The 20,766-nt window shown below is 41.8% G+C and overlaps 1 protein-coding gene across 2 annotated transcripts in view; it reads right to left on the bottom strand.

The window, feature by feature from the left end:
- Itgb6 (integrin subunit beta 6) overlaps window positions 1-19,928 on the bottom strand; it is a 75,548-nt gene extending 55,620 nt beyond the window's left edge. Inside the window, exons 1-6 of one of the 2 annotated variants that reach the window (XM_050123536.1) lie at window positions 19,808-19,928; window positions 19,611-19,686; window positions 18,830-18,909; window positions 15,715-15,919; window positions 14,915-15,161; window positions 1,121-1,286 (exon numbers count right to left, since the gene is read on the bottom strand). In XM_050123536.1, the coding sequence (XP_049979493.1) occupies window positions 1,121-1,286; window positions 14,915-15,161; window positions 15,715-15,919; window positions 18,830-18,909; window positions 19,611-19,671 (759 nt within the window). In that variant the 5' untranslated portion in view covers window positions 19,672-19,686; window positions 19,808-19,928. Of the gene's footprint in view, window positions 1-1,120; window positions 1,287-14,914; window positions 15,162-15,714; window positions 15,920-18,829; window positions 18,910-19,610; window positions 19,787-19,807 lie in introns of those variants that run through there. The other variant, XM_050123546.1, reaches the window with a different exon arrangement.
- Between the last annotated feature and the right edge of the window lie 838 nt (window positions 19,929-20,766).

Here is a 20,766-nt window from a genome sequence, read left to right as displayed (position 1 = left end):
CTAGACAACTTTCAGGTTTCCTTGCATCACAAAAATTAGTTCCACTACCAGTGATGCTGGGTTCATCTTGGCTTCTAGTTATTGATCTTTATTGCTCAGCTCCCATTTGTCAGACAGAGAATGAGAGGAGGTAGTGGGGAAGGTTGCAGTCATTCTAAATTCAAGCTAAATGCAATGCAAACTGGTTATAAAGTAAGCCTGTTTCATTATAATGTCACCCAACATTTAGGTATTGTGTTTCTAATGATGTCACCTGAGAATTATACATCTAACACAAGCATAAGAACTGCTGATTGAAGATGGCCCCAGGGTCCTACTAGCGGAGATTGTCTGCAATCTGTGTCTTAGCAGCGATCTAATATTAGTCTAGGAAGCCTCTGGGCAAAAACTCCTCCTGGCTCTTCTAACCTGCCTTATCCTTTCCTTCCTCCTTTAACTCCTGACCCTTCTGCCTTCTAGAAGCTTCCACCCTGGACATTTCCTGGTATTGCCCACCATGGACTAATGTCTAGACAGGGTGATTATTCTCAAAGAGTCAAGGAGGATCTGGGTCCTTACAGGGCTGCATAGATAATGTGACTTCTGATCCTGACTTTATTACTTCAAAACAACAGATTTTATCATGAACTATGTACTGCAACTCTGCCTCTCAAAACCAAGGGTTGGGTAGCTCATTAGTAGCATTAGTATAGAGCTTGCCTAGCACGAACATGGCCCACATCATGAGAAAGGTAAAATACAGTAGCTGTGTTATTATGTGTGCTGTATACCAAGTCAGACATTTCAAATTTGTTTGTTAATATTCTGCCCTTAATTTTTTCCTACTATAATTGATTAAAAAATAACTAATCTGTTCTTTGAAACAAAATTTCCTTTGATTATTTGATTATTATTTGATTATTCAAATATCACACACATAAAACATTCTCCCCCTTCAACATGACTAAATTAAATACTGAATGGAAGTTTCACATTTTAAGAAAAAGATGAAATGAAGAAGTACGGTGACCAAAGGAAAGACAGTTAGCTAAGCTTCCCAAAGCAGATTGGCTAATAAGAGATGAAATTTATGTTAATAGGGCTGAGCACTGACCCCACCCCTGCCCCCCCCACACCCTACCTTACACACAGCAGCCTGCATAATTGCGTCAAATCCACCTTCGGGCGTGTCAATATTAGCAGAAATCTTCTGTTTTCTCACAATTTCATTGAATCGCTCAGCATCATCAGTCAACGGTAAAATGTGCTTGAATCCAAACGTAGGTAAACAGAAGTAGGGGATACTACTGCAGAAGTAAAATGGAAAAAATATTCTTCAGTGTGGTCCAGGGCAGTTAGTAGACCTGTTATCCTGAGAACGTTTCCTTAAGGAATGATTGCTCTTCTAAAGGGCCTCACTGTATGACTTGACAGTGAATCTTCCATTTGAAGTTGCCATCTTCCCCATGTAGACTCTATCGGCTAACACTGATTTGAAGCCTGCTGTGTATTGTAGGCAGGCTCCAACGGGACTGCCGATGATCCTGTCATCAGATCCTTGTTCCGGGGCGTGTAATTACTTCCTTCTATTGACTACAAACCCAAATCTACCTGATGTTAAGTTTACCTGATGACAACCACTTCGCGTTGCTTTGTGGTCAGATATCTTAACTTGTTATCAAGCATGAGTCAACCCCAAACAAGGGAGAGAGGAACTTGTCTCCTTTCTCCTCTACTCCCAAGCCTGTCTGCCACAGACCCAGAGCCCACAGCAAAACTCTTGGCTTTTGTCTTAGATTTTCTATTGCTGTGATAATACACAAAGGTCAAAAGCAACTTGGGAAAGAAAGGGTTTGTTCCATCTTACAGCTTGTAGTCTATCAACCAGGGAAGTCAAGGCAGGAACTCAAGGCAGGACCCTTAGGCAGGATCTGATGTAGAGGCAGTAGGGGAGTGCCACTTACTAGTTTGATCCTCGGGATTTGTTCGGACTGCTTTCTTAAAGCACTCAGGACCACCAGCCCAGGGGTGGCACCCCATGCAGTGAGCAGGGCCCTCTAGTGTCAATCATTAAGTAAGAAAACTCACCCCATGGCTTGCCCACAGGCCAACCAGATGGAGGCTTTTCTCACTTGGAGATTTCTCTTCTGAAATGACTCTAGTTTGTGTCAAGTTGACATAAAGCTAGGAAACAATATTTCCAGTACATCATGGCCCACCTGCCTGGGAGCAAACCTGTGGTTGAAATGTCACGGTAGCATAAAGCCTGCATCAGAGTCAGTGGGAAGAGCTGACTGGGGATTCAGTTATACTTGTGGTTCAGAAGCCAGTTACTAGTTATTCACAAAACTCTGGGGAAGTTACTCAAGCCTTCTTAGCTTTGGGCTTTTCCTTTTAAAAAATGGAGCCAATCACGTAGACCCAAGTTAAGTCTTTGGACCATTAGAGCTACAGGATCACCTGTAGAAATGAACCATCTAGGACACTACTTCTGATCTTCAGTTGAAATGATAGTGACAGGGTTAGCAATATGTGTTGTATCAAGTCTTCCAGATGCAAGCTAAGGTCTACCATCCCTTCGTATAGAAGAAAAAAGATAGCAAGAAGGAGCCCCAGCGAGAGCGGGGTACACTGTCTTAGACAATGGGGTGATCGTTGTAGAGCACACTCCATTCCCTGGCCTTGGTCCTGCAGCTCCATCAGCACACCAGGGGCAGGTGCATCTACTAGAATCAGGCTTCCATTAGCCACACATACTACCTGAGGTCGACTTTGATTTTTGTTATTTTTAGATTTGGTGTTTTTTTTTTTTTTTAATTTACCTACTTCACCGTGGACTTGCTTAAGTGGATCCAAATCATTGAGTCAGTGTGTGTGTGTGTGTGTGTGTGTGTGTGTGTGTGTGTGTGTGTGTGACTTTGTTAGGAATAGGGTCTTACTAAATAACCCAGGTTGGCTGGGTTTGAACTCCCCAATGAGCTTATGCATGTTTTGCACATGTGATCCTCCTGCGTCAGCCTCTTAGGTGACTGAATAACCCAGCATTTAGAACATTTTCTTATTCACAGATGTGAACAGCGAGAGCAAAGAAGTCAATTTCCTTATGCAAATTCCCAGTTGAAGGCAAGCAAGGCCAAGCTCTGCTTCTCTTTTAGTCCCTGCACTCACAATATACACAAACAAGTGACCTCTAGTAGTCTATTTAGTGACTCCTGGTTCACTTTTCATTTCTTTAGTACTTTTCATTGATGACTTCGCTAACACTGAAACGCTGTCTAGAGTTCCTAAGTGCAGCAAGGCTGAGGTGGATTTGTATAGAAATAAACTTTCTTCAGACATTAATTACAGCCCAATAGTAATAAATCAATAATATCGATTAGATTGGATGCCCTTAAACTGAGATGCACATAAAATAAAGGTGTTTATTGGTCAGTTAGCTAAAGCAAAGGTTCACAGGAATCCACTTCCTTTTGGGACAATCTTTAACATATTGTAGGTCTAACCTTGCCAAACGTGATGAGAACCAGCAAGGTTACAGAACTGGCTGGGGTTCTCATGGGGACAAAAATGTTGATGTCCATGAATATGGTCATCTTTTTATTGGTAGACATGCATAGGAAACAGTTCAGTCTCTGTGTTTCCAAGTGTAACAACAGGACAGTTTGAGAAACCTACCCGTGACAGCTCGAATATCTTGAGACATCCATCCCCAGAAAAGACATCCCAGAAAGTCCCTCCTGTCCTTCGTTCCACTTCCTCAGCCAAAGAGAGTATTAAAATCTGATTTGTCAGCCAATGGGCTAGGAAGCATGACAAGAGCATTGTGATTGGATGTGGTCTACAGTCTACACTTGCCTCTGTGTCCCTGTGTTTTGATGAGTTTATCTAATCACTCTTTATCAATAAAAAATCAGGAGTCAGGTAGCAGGGTAAGAGCCTGAATAATCAGAGAAGTGGTGGAGAAGCCACCAGTGACCTCTTATCTCTTCCCTTCCTTCATTCAAAGAGGCCGAGATCTTCTCTTAGTCTTGCTTTACTCCTTCCTGCCTCCTATCAGCCCTCAGTCTATCTACCCTCCAATTCAAAGCAAACTTTATTGTCAGAATAGCGATTAAAATATCACACGACAGAGTTCTCTGCCCTCCTGACGTACAAGGTTTTGTCTATGACTTCAGCCGTGTGGAGACACCTGGTCTAATTGGCCCAGGAGCAAATGTAAATTTCCAGGCCCCGTTTTCTATGTCCTTTCTGATTCACGGTGTTTATTTTTAACTCCCAGTTTGCAATTCTCTTCTCTTAGTAGTGTGCGTCAGGTTTCTTTGAAACTGAAGTGATGACCACACATGGAATCTCCCTGGCAGGTAGAAGCTAAGTCACTCAGAATGACGCACTGTGAAAAGGCAGTTGCCATTTCCTACAGAGATCTCACGCAGACGAGCACACACCCGAGGACAGATAATGGATTTGATTAGTGATAAGGTTAGAATCATGCTCTCTTTTATAAAAGTAATGTAAATGTGAAGGTTCACCGAAGAAAACTTGTGTTTATACAAACATATCAGGAAGGGAATAAAAATGAATTTCAATGGCTATGGGCTGTCTCTTTAGGCTTAATCACCATTTATTGCTGAAATTCATTTTAAAAACCTGGTGGCATCTTATGCATTTCTTAATTGCATCAATGGGTTATATTGAGTAGCAGTGTCTTAGCTTAGTAAGTGCAGCCTATGGTATTTGAACTACGACATCACATTTCTCAAACTGTGCTTCCACCACTTAAGTGACATGTGACTACCTCTCTGGTTTCTCTGACTAGGTGACTCACCTACACTGATGTATGAATTACTGGCTTGCTCCTTTATAGTTTGAAGTAATGTTCTGTTATATGGAAACATGGTTGTTTCCAAAGTTTGTCTATTAAAAATAAAGTTTGGGTACCCCATGAATGCTGCCTACTGGATATGATATGGCCATTGAAGTCATGACCACACAGCAGCTCTGGCTGCCTGCACAAGACCTGCCCAAAGTAATACGACATGGAAGGAGAAGCTGAGAAGAGGAAAAGGCCGCTGGACTAAGGGGAGGGGTTAAAGACGGTCCTGGGGTCAATATGGTTCCAACACGTTATGTGCATGTACAAAATTGTCAAAATAACAAAAATGAACAATTGAGTATAGTAGCCATGCTCTTTCTGTAACGAAATAATAGAGCCCTCCATTTATGTTCCCATTTACAAGTTATGCCGTCCCTTTGCTAGAAAGAATTTCTTTGAAGGGGGTTTGCTGGGTTGCCCTTGACCCATGTTAACAAACTCCTTCCCATTAGTTTCTGATGTCAGTGTTTGAGGCCATAGCCGTTTCACCACAGAAATGAGAAAAAGCAAGAGAATTGATTGGCTAGAAATGTCATCTGAACATTACTTTTCATTTCCTTTAGTGACCAGGACTCAGCAGGTGTCTGTCTTTATTGGCACTTTATTTTTAGCCCCCTTTCAATCGGCAGACCTCTATCCATCGCATATTCTTCTACAGGCTATTTTTATTGTAATTTTGTGTGCTCTCTGAACAATACTAGTGTCTTACCTTTGTCTTTTAATTTTATGTTTTAGATGTGTACCTTAAAACTTTTATATATATTTACTTAAATGGAGAAGTATTTAAAGCACAATGCAAGGAAGAAGTCAAATGTTTAAAATGATCCCCATTTTTGCTAGGTGTCCTCCTTGCTCCCACAGTGTCTGGAGAAACTGTGGGGCAGTAGACGTGCACTCAGTTTAGAAGAGATGTACTAAGCAGGTATCTATCTTTAGGCAGGTCACGCAGCACTCCTGGGCCTCAGAGTCCTTGCCTAGTTCCCAAAGTTGTGAAGATTATATGACACAGGAAATGGATAGCTCTATTGGGCTTAGCATCTTCCCTGAGACCTAACTATTCTTAGAAAGTCTGAATCCTTTATTTGGGGCTATTGGTTTGCATCATACTGGGGTCATCTTTTGGAACAAAAGAACTGGAAACTGACTTTAATATGAGAAATTTGCATCTTTGCTGCTCAGAATGTCTCGTCTTATTGGAGACTCTGATAAGGAGATAGTTGTGTGCGTGTGTGTGTGTGTGTGTGTGTGTGTTGTACACCTGTGGAGATCAGAGGTAGACTTTTGTGTTTTTGTCATTCTCCATCTTATTTTTTTATTCTATTTTTGTGTGTGACAGGATCTCTCCTTTAACCTGCAGCTCACCAGTTTGGCTAGCCTTGCTGGCTAGGGACCTCTAGAGATCGTCCCATCTCCAGCTCCCCAACACTGGCATCCCAGGTGCACACTGCAGCCATCTCCATAGTGAACTAATTAGAATCATTATCTTATGAGCCCTCTATGACTTTGGGAAATGAGCGAAAATTTAATATTATCCATTCAGCTGGTTAAAGGACAGAAGGCATGCAGTGAAAGGAGGTGGGTCACAGCTGAGAAATTGGAGTCAGAGATCTGCCTCTACTGAGTGGCACTTTAGGATTCTACTTTCTCAGCTTCAGAACTAAAGGAAGAGGCTCTTCTCACCAAGGAACAATTCTGAGGTCCTAGACAACAATGGATTTGCATGTCCATTGCAGGATAATTATGAAACACAAAGCAAAGAGGCACTCCTTACATTTTGTTCGTTTTTAAAATAAGTAAGTACTGATAAAATGAGACTATACTTACATATACCGAATATTATGTTTTTCTGTCAGGAATTGTAGATGACTTCCATTTCCTTCTTTTTGTCTGTCTTTTTTTCTTCCTTGCACACAGTTGTCTTATCTTTACAGAAAGAAGCTATATGCTGTGTACTAACAGTACAGAAAACCCCCTTAAGCATTTTATAGCTGCCATTTTCTTTTTACCGTGCAAGGTTTCACTGCCAGTAGGAGAGGAATGGAGGAGCTGGGGCCTCCATCATGTTGAGGCACTCGCGCCAGGCTCTACTCAGTGTCCTGATAGAATAAATTCTCAAGAAGCGCTAGACTGAGTAAAAGGAAATGGTAGTTTCACTTGATTGTCCCTGAGGACAGTCAACTATTATAAATCATCAATGGTATTAGTGGTGGGGCATTTCTGAATACATGGTTTTTCTTCAACACATGGAGAGTTTGCATAGAGCCCGTGAAATACAGAGAAGATGCATTTGCATGAGCCAGCTGACTTGGCCCTTTTTCCTGGAGCATCATTTTCACCTGAAGGAATGATTGACAGCTAAACCTGAGTTAATCCACTATGAATATCTGACAGACATGTTCTTAAAAATGAACAAAGCAATACTGTCATTTCCAAGAAAGTAAACGCTGGCGTTTGCTGTCAGTAGCAAAATTCAAGGAAACTAGAATATTTAAATTGAAGGAATTGCTCATTTGCTCCCTGAGAGATTGACAACACCCCCAACGTTTTCTGGTGCTTCAAGACATGCGTGATGAGGTTGGTGGTGATATTAACAAGCAAGCCTTTTGATATCATGGGTTCTGGAGGATACGCAAACTCAGTGAACTCGTGGCTTCTGAATGACCAAAGTATAACATTGCAAACTCACAAGTGGTGGGAGTCACCCATGTGCAGTCAGACCAATGAACTGCAATGCAGCAGAACGGGGGGAGGGGGTTCATTGATACTACTTCAGGTTCTACATGGGGAACTGTCACCTAGTCTAATCTGGGAGCAGACAAGTGGACAAAGCCATTGGACATAGCTATCAGGTGAGATTCTCCTTTGACAAATACAGTTCCATGTGAGGTTTGACTTTCATTGAGGAATTCTCTCAAAAACATTGCAATAGATTAAAGGGAAAATTGGATGCGGTAATCCAGTTGCCTTCAATTAAACCAGCTGCTTTAGAAATTTGCAAAAAAAAAAGTAGACTATTATCACTCTATTTGATAACAAAAGACTTGCTGATTTCTGTTTTGTTTTGAAAATGTAGTTACTGATCTTTAAAACATGTTATAATAATATGCATTATTTCTTATTGTAAGTATTAAACCAACAAATCAATGCTTATTTGTTCTATTATATTCTGATGAAGTAACTATTAATATATATAACCCACATAAACTGAGGCTCTCTTGGAGGTATATCATCACCATCATCATCATCACCACCACCATCATCATTTTAGTCAGAATCTCTCTCTGTAGGTCAGTTTGACCTTTCACTTGGGATCCTCTTGGCTCAGCCATCTGAGGACTGGGGTTAGCAGCTTACAATACCAAACATGGGTGAGGTATTATCTTTTTATTATTGCTGTTTATGTGTGGTGCTTGTATTATGTATGTACATGAGTGAGGTCAGAGGACAATTTTCAGGAGTCTATTCTCCCCTACCATGGGATCCAGGGTTTGAGCTTGGGTCATCAGGTTCCCATGGCAAATACTTTTGGCTGTTGAGCTATCCTCATTGCCCAAGTAGTGTTATTTTTAAGAGAGTAAAGGAGTCCTGGGATTTGAAAGTTTGAAGACCACTAGAAGGAAATAACTAGAGACGAGGAACTGAATTAATGAGGGAAAGGAAACTGATGCTTATTTTGAATGTCTGTTGTTCTGAGCTCATTCAATCTCTTGATTACTCTAGCATCAATATCATCCCCGTATATGGATAAAGAGACTAAATGCAAAGGCCATTGCGTGTTGCTTCAGGCTATTTTCCTCTTACCTTTCATTGTCTTCTTACTTAATAACATTTTATTCTATATTAGAAGATTAAGTTTGATTAATAAACGTATGTGTTCTTCTTGTGCACACATGTGGGATGCTAGCTGGACAGAGGAACTTAGAGAGCTCGAGATATAAGGGAAAGGAAAACGGTGTTGCAGGTTTTTTTTTTTAAGTACTTTTGGTTTACAATTTGAATGATAAATTTTGCTAGGAATAAATAAAGAAGCAGCGTTAGCCAGCAAGATACATAGAGTCTTTCAGGAGAGCAAACGCACAGTCTTCTTTCAGGTCCCTACTAGCTACACCCTGTGCAGTGGTCTGGTCTCCTCTGATCATGGTCTGTGGTTATGAATGGCACCTGGTATTTATTGAGAATTTAGCAAGGTCAAGCCAATGCTTCCATTCATGATCTGACCTAATCCTTACGACCACTCTGTGTAATTAGAACTATGACTCTTGATTTACTGAAAAAGAAACCCGATTTGAGAGGAGAAATGATCCAGCTAAGGCCTTGTCAGGAGTGATTCTATGAGCCAAGACTTTATGCAGAGCTGACTCTGGAACCCGTGTTGTCTTCCAAGGTGCCTGTCCACTAAAGAATTTCAGTTCTTTGTGGAATGGGTCCAGATCCCCTGCCCCTGGGTGTTTCGACACTTAGCATACTGCTTGAGGCTCTGTAATTTTTTTTTTAAATGAACGCAAGACTACTTGAATGCAAGCCAAGCATGGTTTCTCACACCAATTATCTCAGTATTTGGGCTAAGGTGTGATGGTTGTTTTAGCTTCAAGGCCAGTTGAGCTCCGTGGCAAGTTCAGAGCCAGCCTCGGCTACAACATGAGACCCTGACTCAAACAAAGCAAAACAAAACAAAACAAAAATAATGTTGAAATCAAATGTATGCATAAAACTAAATAAAAAGCCAAACTACTTTGATGTTTCTAGAAGCTTCTTTAAAGATTCCGTTTCATTGCTAGTTCAAAGTGTTGCATACCAATTTTTAACTGAATAGACTAACTTCGTTTATTTCAATGGTCTCTCTGAAAACATTCTATACTCATTGTTTCCCTATTGTACGTCAAATTGCTACATCTTATCTGGCCCAAGACAGGCAGACTGAAACAGAAGTAGGTGGTACTGATGGAACTGCCCTCCATTCGGCTGGACTGAAGCTTGTTGCAGGAAGATATGTGATACGCCAAATGATTACATACAAGCTTCAGGCGGGTACAGAGCTCTTCGTCTACCAGAGAAACAGCCAGAAGCAGAGGGGATGCTGTCATATCAGACAAAATGTTTTCAGTAACACATGTATTAATTTACTTCTACAGATGGATCGAAAACAGTGGCCACGCCTCACTACTTATTACCTGGCAATTTTAATGTGCACTTATCTCTCTTCCTAGACATCTGCACTTTTTGTGTTACAGGTATCGCTAGAAGCCACCTGGTGTCCATCTATCCAGGAACAGAGGAACCCCCACTTTTAGGGCAGGAATGGGCTTCCTTTCAACTACCTTTGTTATGTAAATAGATGTAGGATTTGGGGTAAAATTTCTGATCAACCGTCTTAAATTGGGAAAACAAAATTCAGCATTCATTTATCACAAAGGGGAGAAATGTTTCAAAGCGGGAACAGGAGGGCCCTTTCTTGCCTTGTAATGAAACTGAAAACATCACTAGTGACGGCATATTCAATGGTGAGCCTGAAGGTCTCCTCCAAAGCTCATTGACATGGCGAGGGCCATGTCACCACGTCATGTCCTCCCTCACCACGTCAGTTAAAAATTGTGCCGGTGGGCCTAGATAAACAGCGATCCTAGCTAACACAGTAAGGCAGGAGAAGGTAAACAGAGGAGTGGGCACTGAAGAAGACATTGTCCCTCACAGATGATGTGACTGTGTTTAGAATATCAGAAGATGTCTACAAAAGCAGAAAAGAATTAATGAGAGAAAATCTGTAAAGGTTTCAGGAAGAAAATGAATATCCGAAATATGTAAGTTACTTTTGAAAACTGGGATTTTACAAACCTCAAACGACAGATAATATGAAGAAAGACAGGAGATAGTGATATTTTTTTCTTTTTGTTTGGTTTGGTTTTGGTTTTACATTGGAAACAGTGAAGTGGGCCTCAGAAACATTCAACAAGAATCAAAGAAGCAGAGATCCATGTCATGTGACATGACCAGAAGGCTCAAGAGGTTTAAGATCTATGGCTTTGTTACAGTCTCTTTCAAAAACTCAGTGTATATTTTTGGAGACATTGATAAACTGATTCTAAAATCTACGTGGAAATGCAAAGGATCCAGGAACATCAAGAGAAGGACCACGCTGGAGGACCCCCGTTCCTGATTTCTCTTCTGACAAAGCTTCTGACAAAGCAAGACGGAGGTGTGTGTTGTTCCATGACCCAGAGTCAAGGGATCAGTGAAAAAGAAATGAAGGTCTACATTCAGACTCCTACAGCCAACCGATTCCTCATAAAGATGCCAAGCTAATCCAGTGTGGAAAGTCTTGCTTCACAAATAGTTTTGGAATAACCAATCCCATGCGAAAATAAAAGATGAACCTCAATGTTTCTCATTCTCAAGTTAAAATTCATTTGGTTGTGATCACAGGTCTAAACGGAAGACCTTTAATCTTAATGTTTCTACAAGAAAATATGGAAGAAATTTTTTACCACCTTAGACTAGGCCAAAGTTTCTCAGAACAAAAAATATGAGCTACAAAATTGATATGCTGATCATCAAAACTAAAAAAAAAAAGATACTGTTACTAAAATAAAAACAAGCTACAATCTGGTAAGAATATCTGAGAAATATATTGGACAAAGAATTTGTATCCAAAATGCATAAAGAAGGGGCAGGAGAGGGGCTGGAGAGATGGCTCAGTGGTTAAGAACACTGACTGCTCTTCCAGAGGTCCTGAGTTCAATTTCCAGCAACCACATGATGGCTTACAACCATCCATAATGAGATTGGTGCACTTATTATTATTAAGAGCATTTATTGCTCTTGCAGAGGACCTAGGTTCAGTTACCATCATCCACATAGTGAGTGGCTCAGAACCATCTGTAACTCTAGTTCCAGGAATTCTGACTCCCCCTTCTGGACTCTGAGGGCACTGCACACACATAAAGCACAGACGTACAAACCACTCATACACATAAGGTAATTTAAAACCCCGTAGAAAACAATGTTAATAAGAAAACCAAAAAAATTAAAAATAGTTAAAATATTTGAGAAGATATTTCCCAAAATATGACATTAGGACAAATAAACACACGAAAAGATGTTCAATATCATTCATCAATAAACACAAATTATTAGATAGCATTGCAAACTCACCAGAATGCCTAATTTAAAGGACTAATTTTTTCGTGAAAACTTAGTCATTCTAATGCTACTAACTCCATCGTTCACTAACGTACATCACATGGAAAGCTTGCAAACCTGTTCTTGGAAATAAAAGGCAGCACATCTACTTTGCAAAGAGTCTGGTAGCTTCTCAAAAAATTGAAAACATTATACAGCTCACCAAATCTATTCTACCTATGCATTTAAGATAAACAAATAAGTACATTTTTGTAAAGACTTATATGCAAGTAGACATGCCAACAATTTTCACAGTGTCGGAATAGGAACATGCTAACTCTTATTATAGTTGGAGACAACCTAACTATCCATCAATGGACGACTGAATAAAGAAATTATAGCAGAGGCATAAAGGGCTGTGTGTTAAAGAGGAGCAGACTGCTGATGTGTAGCAGAGCTGGCCCTGGTGGTGTAGGTGTGGGTGAGTGGGCGCTACGGAGTGAGAGCAGGAGAACCAGCCCTGCCCTTCACTCCTTGCTGCAAGGATGACCTACCCAGGGGCAGTGCTGGAGAACTCACCCTGGTAGTGAGGATTGGGAAGAGCTGGTGGGTTGATCAACTCATCTACATCCTAGACCTAGAACCAGGGCTAGGAGTTGACCAACATCCACCCCCTCTATGATCTGCTGGAGCATGTGAAGGGGCTGGTCCTGCAGACCCAAAGCTGCAGGATCTCCACGACAGAGGGCAACAATAGGATATCCAAGAGGAGTCCCAGTGAGGGCCCAGTATTGTTAGTGTAGCAGAAACCAGGCCTAGAACCAGGCCAGTGACTCATTGTAAAGAACTCTTGCAAGCAGTGACTGCAATCAAAGTAAATATGGGCTAAAAGGTATATTGTGTGACTCACTGTGTAACAACACTACAGCATCCAAAAAATATCTATCTATTTATTTATTTATTCTTGTTCTTCTTTTCTCTTAAATTTGACTTCATTTTATTTTGTGGGGGAGATTGCGGGGGACAGAGGGTGGAGTCAAGGGGACAGGTAGATGGGTGGGATCGAGATGCACAGTGTAAAAGCCACAAAGAGTCAATCAATAAAAGGTTTAAGGAAGAAAGAAGAAAAAGAAAGAAAGAAAGAAAGAAAGAAAGAATGAAAGAAAGAACGAAAGAAAGAAAGGAAGAAAGAAGCCAGACAGGAAGCGTGCATACTACACCCTCTTACATCTATTTGAGAACCAAGAACAGGCAAAAAGCAGCCTAAATAATAGAAATCAGAAGGTGGTTGTTTCTGAGGAAGCAGAACTGACTCTAATAGGCCATGAAGAATCCTTCTGAGGGGAAGGCGAGTCTGGGGTGTAGATTATTTGGGTGCATTCTTTTACCAAACTCATCAAACAGTGTTTTTTGCTGTGTGCTTTTTTGGAGTGTTCCAATTAGATCTTTATTGATCTGCCTGCTTTCCTCCTTTCCTACTTCCTAGAATAAAGACATGATCAGTGTCCCAGCAGCCTTCTTGGACCATGAAGACAAAACCCAAGTACCAACAATGGCAGACAGAGAGCAGGAAACCCTTGGATCTCTGGGTGTGGAGCCACTGAACCAGTCCTGAGCTGCCCCTTCTCCAGGTATGCTGAGCCAGTCCTGAACTGCCCTTCTCCAGCTCCTTTATGTGGAGGAGAGAGAACTAATTCTCTTCTTAAGTCCATATCTCTGTTGCTTACAACCAAACTCAATTCCTAAATATAAATAGAATCGGTAAGAGTAAAATTGTTTGGGGCTGTGTTAGATTAGTCTCCTCCCCCTCTTCTCTCTCCTTCCTTTCTCTGTATAGCCCTGACTGTCCTGGAACTTGCTCTGCAAAACCAGCTAAACTAGCTGTTACTGAACTCAGATATCCACCTGTCTCTGCTGGGACTAAAGTTTTGTGCCATCACTGCCCAACTTGTGAGAACTATACTAAACTTCTAAACTGAAATACCATCATTTCCTTCTTATAGATACTGCTTCCTTTGATATATTAAAATATTAAATGCTACCATACATTTGGGAAATTGGTGTGTGTGTGTGGGGGGGGATTGTAGTATGAGGCTAATGTTTTGAATCAAACCAGATCTCCTCACAAATCCTTTGGTCCTGTGGTCTTGGGTAAATGGTTGGCCTCTCCAAGTCCCTTGTCACTCCCTCTGGGTACGGAACTCACAAGACCAGCTTTTACCTTTCATCATTATGAAGCTGGAGGAAGGCCATGCATTTGAAGTGTTCAACATAGAGGCTGGCATGGAGCAAATGGTAGCTCTTTCTCAGTGGAAGAATTTTAAATAACTTAATTTTGGACATGGCATTGACCATATGGGTAAGCCATCACAAAACCATTTGCCCTTGACTACCATCAGCATAACACATTATTTTAATGGCTGATTATAGCATTTTGTAATAGAGTCACTGCCTCATTTCCTATTGAGTTTAATTGCAGTGAAGGCTGCTTCCCTCAGAGGTGAGAGAAAGCCACATTTCCCAAAGTGCGTCAGACAAAACTGCAAAAATTGTTATTTTGATGGAAAGACTCAGAGAGCACGTAGGTTCGTATGAAAGAGCCCTAGGAAGTGGTGGTCACGGAGGACTGAAGATCTCTGAGAGACTGGTATGTGTTGCCTTTGTAGCCAACAGGCAAAGACAATGTCTCATTGCCCACAGACAGGAAACCCGGTTGGCTGCACCCTGACCTGCAAACCTGGCAGCTGATGCAGGTCTGTGGGCTAGAACATTGAAGTTATGATGATCCCACCTTGGCTGGAAACTACCATAGACCACAGAGAATTGCTGAGATCCCAACCTGAGAAAGAAATGCCAGGGTGTTAATGAGCTCCTGGCACAGCAGCTGGGACGTGTGGATTACATCTGTAGAAACCAGTGCCCAGGAATGCCAAGGAGTTCACTTACCTGCAAGGGTTGGTGATTTCCTCTGGTGTTGTTTTCATAAAAGGAGAAACGGGCTTTTCCACAAAGGATCCAAAGCCCAGTCTAAAGTTGCTGGTTAGTTTAGACATCTCTTTGGCAAGCCGGGAGCCCAGCTCTTTGATTGTGTTGAGGTCATCATCCATGGAGGCCGAGAGGTCCATGAGGTAATACAGATCGACTGGGTAATCTTCCGTTTGGCGGACCTGCACTTGCACGGTCTGCTCACCGCCTGCAATGGCCCACGAGAAACAAATCCATAAACACTACAGTCATTTGTAACTGACCAATCCTGAGCTAACCGGCTATTGTATTTCAGAGCGACCTTAGTAAGGTGCACGCCATCTCATGACCTGCGCGGTAGCGTCTCTAAATGAACACGTCCATGGAAATCTCCCAGCGGTTAGTTTGGAGGGACTGAAGGAGGTGGATGTCGGGATATTTTATATCTCCTTGGGAGAAGGAGCAGCCATTTAGATGAAAGATAAGCCACGTCTTTGTTTGTGTGGCTTTAGAAAAGGTGAACCGAATAAAGGGGAGATTAAATCTACATTTCAGCCCTTGAAGAAATGTACAGTTAATGTGGGCGACATTTGAGTAATTCAAACAGTCACCCCTAAGAGAAGCTGTCTTCAGTGACACATTCAAAGTGCCATAAAGAGACGTGTGATTCCCGTGCCCCTCGGATGGGGAAATGGGCGACGCCGCAACCAAAGATGCGTGCTGGGTGCCAGAGGTGTTGGTGGACCGTCAGCGACAAAGCTAGGAAATGGAGCGCTCCGTACCTGGCCTCAGTGTAAGAACCACGCTCTGAGGAGAAATCTGAACAATGTCAGAACTGTTTCTCTGTCGGCCCACGCTCAGCGGCTTATTTTGAAGTATTTCTACTTGGGAGGCAGGGTTTTCGATGAAGGGCGGTTGACATCCTTTGGCCAAAAGGTTTGCAGGTGTGTCGCACCTCTCGCCAGCTCCGGACGGGTGGGTAAAATTCTAAAAATGGAAAAAAAAATCACCAAGAGAAAAAGGAGACGAATCCGCATCACTTTGTAGCAGGCCAGGCATTAATTCTCTGTTGCTCTTTGTGAGATAAGTGTATGTTGAATATCTTCTATCCCCACAGGGCTGGTGGTGACTGTCAGGTGGAGTCTGTGATAACTGGAGAAGTTGGCCAGTAAAATTTTGAACAAAATTTGAGCCTCTTTTTAGTTATACTCGGTCAAATATTCAAGTCAAATCTTAATTTTTTTTTTTTAAATTCAAAGTTCATGTCTTAAAGTTTCTCCCACTATCTGAGTGGATCTTTAAAATGGCTGAGTTCCTAAAGTTGACATTTTCCTGTGAATTTACTTGTTTGGGATGAATGGTTGTTTTTCTGGACTCCTAGGACTGTCATGCTTTGTAAATCTGTTGCCCAACCCTGAGAGACGTTTCCTGTAGATTCCTAAAGGACAGGGCACCTGACATCTCCCTGTCTGGCACTCGGTTCTGTTTGCTGATGTGTCCCCATCAAATACAGCATCCCTTCATGGAAGGTGACCTCTCAGGGACTTTAAGCTCAGCATCTTCAAGACTTATAGTTCAAGGTCTCTTAGAGCTCTCTCTCAGGTTTGGAGGTTAAAAGGGAATATGGTTGAAAGTCTGCACTCTGTCTGGAATTCCAGAAAGTCCCAGTCCTTAGGGTGCATCCAGAGAGAAGGCTGTGACTTGTAGGGCCTAGCAGAGATGTGGCTGCTCTGATTTTGCAGCACCCAGAGTGGGGAGATGGAGCCAAGACAAGAGCAGAGCAGGTGCTACTGACAGGCAAAGTTGTTTCTGATCCGAAGTGACCATAGGCAGGATTGAAGTGAGGCCCTTGGATTCCTGTGTGTGTTTTGAGAGAGAGAGAAGAGAAGAGGAGAGAGAGAGAGAGAGAGAGAGAGAGAGAGAGAGAGAGAGAGAGATTGATTGATTCATGGAAACCAGTTTGGAGTCTACTACGAACCAAACTAATGCTTACATCTTTTCCTTGCCCCTTAGGATTCTAAGTCATGCCTTCTATTTTCCCCACCTAGGAGTTATGTTCTTCTAAAACTGATGTTTGAAAATACAGCTGTTCCCTTCTTACCAATCAGACCTATGCAGATTTGTGGCTCTAGCCTGGGTATGGCAAACTCTGCAACTTCCCATGATTGTAACAAAGGCAAGCAGCGGCTGGATGAGGCCTCAGAATCCTTCCTACCACAGTGGAATGGCTACCAGTTGTGTTCAGCCTTTGCAGAGAGAACAGAGGTGGCGTGAACTGTATTAGCAGTCTGTGTCCACCCTAAGCTTTGTTCCTTCTTTGCTCTAATGGTCACAGCTGTCTGCCACAGCTGATGCACTAATGACTGCGTTGATTATTGGAGAGGCCTCTGAAATGATCTGACCTTGAAACTTGCTGATCCCTTGGCTAGCTACAAGGAAAACTCTCAGAAGCACCTTAGGAAGCACTTACTAATGGAAAGATGAATTTAAATATAAATTCTGGCGGGTTTGAGAGAGAACTCAACAGCTAAGAATGCTTATTTTTCTTCCAGGGGACCCAATTGCGATTCCCAGCACCCACATCAGGAAACCTACAACTGCCTATAACTAACTGTAGTGTCGGGTGATCTAATCCCCACTTCTGGCCTCCATGAACACATGAATGGGTACATGCACACACACACACACAGAGTAAATGTAAATTCTAGATCAATTTTTTTGTCTCTGCCCTGAAACTAATATTGGCTTCTAGACAATATCCAAGGAGCATATGGGTTTGTTTCTTGTTGAATATTCTCAACTCTGCATTTGTTATTTGAACTCAAAAGAGCGCAGTTGCCTTGAATTTTGTTTATGGACTAAGCAGTCAAGGCAGTGGAGGGACAGTGAGCTGGTTTATGCTCTCCTGCCTGTGAGGCAACGCTCCACACACACAGTGAATGTGGAATTTGGGTCCTAACAGCTACAGCCCAGTTCTGAGCCAAGCATCTACATTCCTTCCCCTTTGAGCTTGCTACTGGGTTCTTGCTGTCGGCATTCATAAGCGTTGATTGGTATTTAGATTCTTTCCAGTGGGTGGGACTTAAAATCCTGAAAGCCAAGGGCTCTTTTTCTTAGTGCAAATCCTTCCCCACGTTGCTCTCTGCATCACTGCACAGGCTGTAACTTGGTCTGTCTTGTTTGTAGCCCTTCTGGTCTGCACATACATGGTTTCACTCTGACCAGACAAGGACTGTTTCTTCCACGCTTTGCAATGGCTTTGCAAGAGTCACTCAGTTCATGAGCATGTGATTTGTGAAAGAATTGCCCCATGCATGAATTATAGTTTTTCCCTTCTTGAAGTGCCTAGCAGAGACTCACAAGGGATCTCAGGTCTCAGATGGAACAGAATCACACTGTATCAACGTTAAATGCCTGCTTCACTTTGAACAATATCATCTCCATGGCTACCAGTTATCCAGACAGAATGTAACACCTGTAACCAGCTAGAAAACCTTTAAAGTAAGAGAAGCAGAGGGCTGGCACCCGTTTAGTCTCAGCACTGGGGAGGCAGACGCAGACAGATCCTGGTCTACAAAGTGAGCTCCAGATTAGCTATGCAGTGAGACCCTATCTCAAAAATAAAAATTAAAAAGCATATTTAATTAACTAATTAATTAGAAGTTGCTAGATTTAATAAAAGTTGTTTAGTTAAGTTTTTAAAAAAATAACTTGACATCCATTCCTTGAGTAAACTGTTTTCGAAGTACACATGAATATAATTTTGATCTTCTGACACTCAGCTTTCTCTCTCTTGATCTGATTTAATCACGTGACCCCGCAGAGAGAACCGCTTTCCCTGAGGACATTAACTGATGTGTAAACAGGGTTCAAACAGGGCGATAGCCAGTGACTTACCTCCTGGGAGCACCAGGCACAGTGAGGTCCCTTGAGCAAGCAGTCTGAGCAGGTCTCTGCACCGCCCCAGGCACAACCACCTAAGGGCAAAGCCAGCAAGACGTGGGAGTTAAAGCCCTCTCATTCATTCTGCTTTTGGGACTCACACGTCTTACTTGAGCAAAGCTATATTAGAAGATTAATGTTCTGAAGGTTACTAACTCATGTCTGAGTTTATAGTTTATACCCATCAGATTGGGAATATATACAGCATGTGAGTAGGAACTAGCTCTCTTTTGTCTCAAACCACAGCAGTGTCTGACTGCTCAGCAGTCCTGAATCATCTGACTTATTCTCCTATTCAGCACCTGCCATGTAATTTCAAAAACTTATCTGTACCCATTAAAAAAGGTTTCTCTTATAAATTCGGCATTTCTGTTTCTAAAACCCTTCTTCACTCTCAATATTATGACTCCCAAGTGGGCAGCCTTGTCGTACAACAGAACAGAAAAGCTTCCCAAGTGGCGATCCCAACGACACGCAGAAGTCCCATTGTGTAGGAAGGCTGTCTAATTCTCCTCGTTAAAATGCCCATGCAACCTTTGTATTTATTTGCCCAGCACCTAGAACGTTTGCTGGAGGAAATTCCCGAGTCTGCCCATAGTTTGTTAAAGTGTCTCTGTAACAAGAGAGCCATCAGACAGATCAAATGAAAAATGACGGCGGGTCTGCCTCTGGAGCAAATGACAGTTTGTCGAGCGTACAGCGAAGACGAGAATGATAAACGGGAGAGCTCTCTTACCTTGGACGAGCTCATTCCTTCCTAGAAGTAGCAGGAACAGGCAGAGCAGCTCAATCCCCATTCGGTTCAGTTTTCACTGTGCAGACAGATTAAAAATGAATTACCTCCAGGGTTACAAGACCAGAGCTGGAGGCCGTGAAAGTCTTTCTTGCAGTGTAAAAAAAAAAAAAAAAAAAAAAAAATGTCAAACTACTTACGCTGCTTTGAAAAGTAACTCGATCTGTAAACCCAAAAGCTTTCATTAAGACTGATATGAAAACAGAAGCTACCTGGACAGGTAAAGAAGAAAAGCTGTGTTTAAAAGCAACCTCAACACGGTTACTTCCTTGTTTGCCATATAAGGAAAGCAGGTGTGCAATCACCGGGAAGGTGGAGAGATTCATGCAGGAGACATTTTTGTGCCTGTCAGTTCTGTTAGTTTCACTGCGTCCTAGGGAAAGTTGGTAGCTTTCTTAAAACGGTGATCAACGGGCCGTCCAAAGATCAATTGAAATGCGTGGCTTTTAATAACAATTTTCAATGCAGTAAGGATGGGAAATAAAATGCCAGGATTTAAGCTAAATGTAAGGAAGCTTAAAAAAAAAAGCCAACTGAAAATACCTGAGATTTTTGTTTTTCATGTTAGAGCCTCTGTAGAGAATTGAAATAACCTCTGAAAAATATAAACATTATTTTACAGCCAAATTAGAAGTTAGATCAAGGAGAACAAAACACAGTTTTTTTTTATTTTTCTAATTACATGAGATTTTTTTTCCTTCGTAAGCATAGAATTCTTATTTTAAATCCTTATTTTAAAAAGTGTTTTGAAAACACAGGGTAATAAGATCAACTTGGTCAAAATAAAGAGAATCTCAACACAACAGACGCAAAGAGAAATAGCAGGTAAGATCCTGAACCCCTATTTCTGAAGCACTCTTCAGAGTGGGAACCACACAGAGCCTTTGGTGGGCACAAGGAAGGTCCTATGCTTGTCTTCAAGTACGAAGATTGCAAAACAAACAAAACAGAACCAAAAAGCAAGGTTAAAAAAGAAAAGGTTTCTGGTTTCTAGCCCTTGACTTGGCAAATAGGAATTGATTTATTTGTTAAGTGAAAGAGTGATACCTCAAAATGTGCACAGTCTATGAATAAATCTGTGAGCTTTGTATTCCTTGGG

This window comes from Alexandromys fortis, unplaced genomic scaffold (genome assembly GCF_014885135.2).
Source record: "Alexandromys fortis isolate MF-2015 unplaced genomic scaffold, M_Fortis_MF-2015_v1.1 scaffold_8_9099976_23576923, whole genome shotgun sequence".
Lineage (NCBI taxonomy): Eukaryota > Metazoa > Chordata > Mammalia > Rodentia > Cricetidae > Alexandromys > Alexandromys fortis.
The sequence above is the reverse complement of the archived record's forward strand: the minus strand, read 5'-3'. Positions and strand labels throughout refer to the sequence as shown.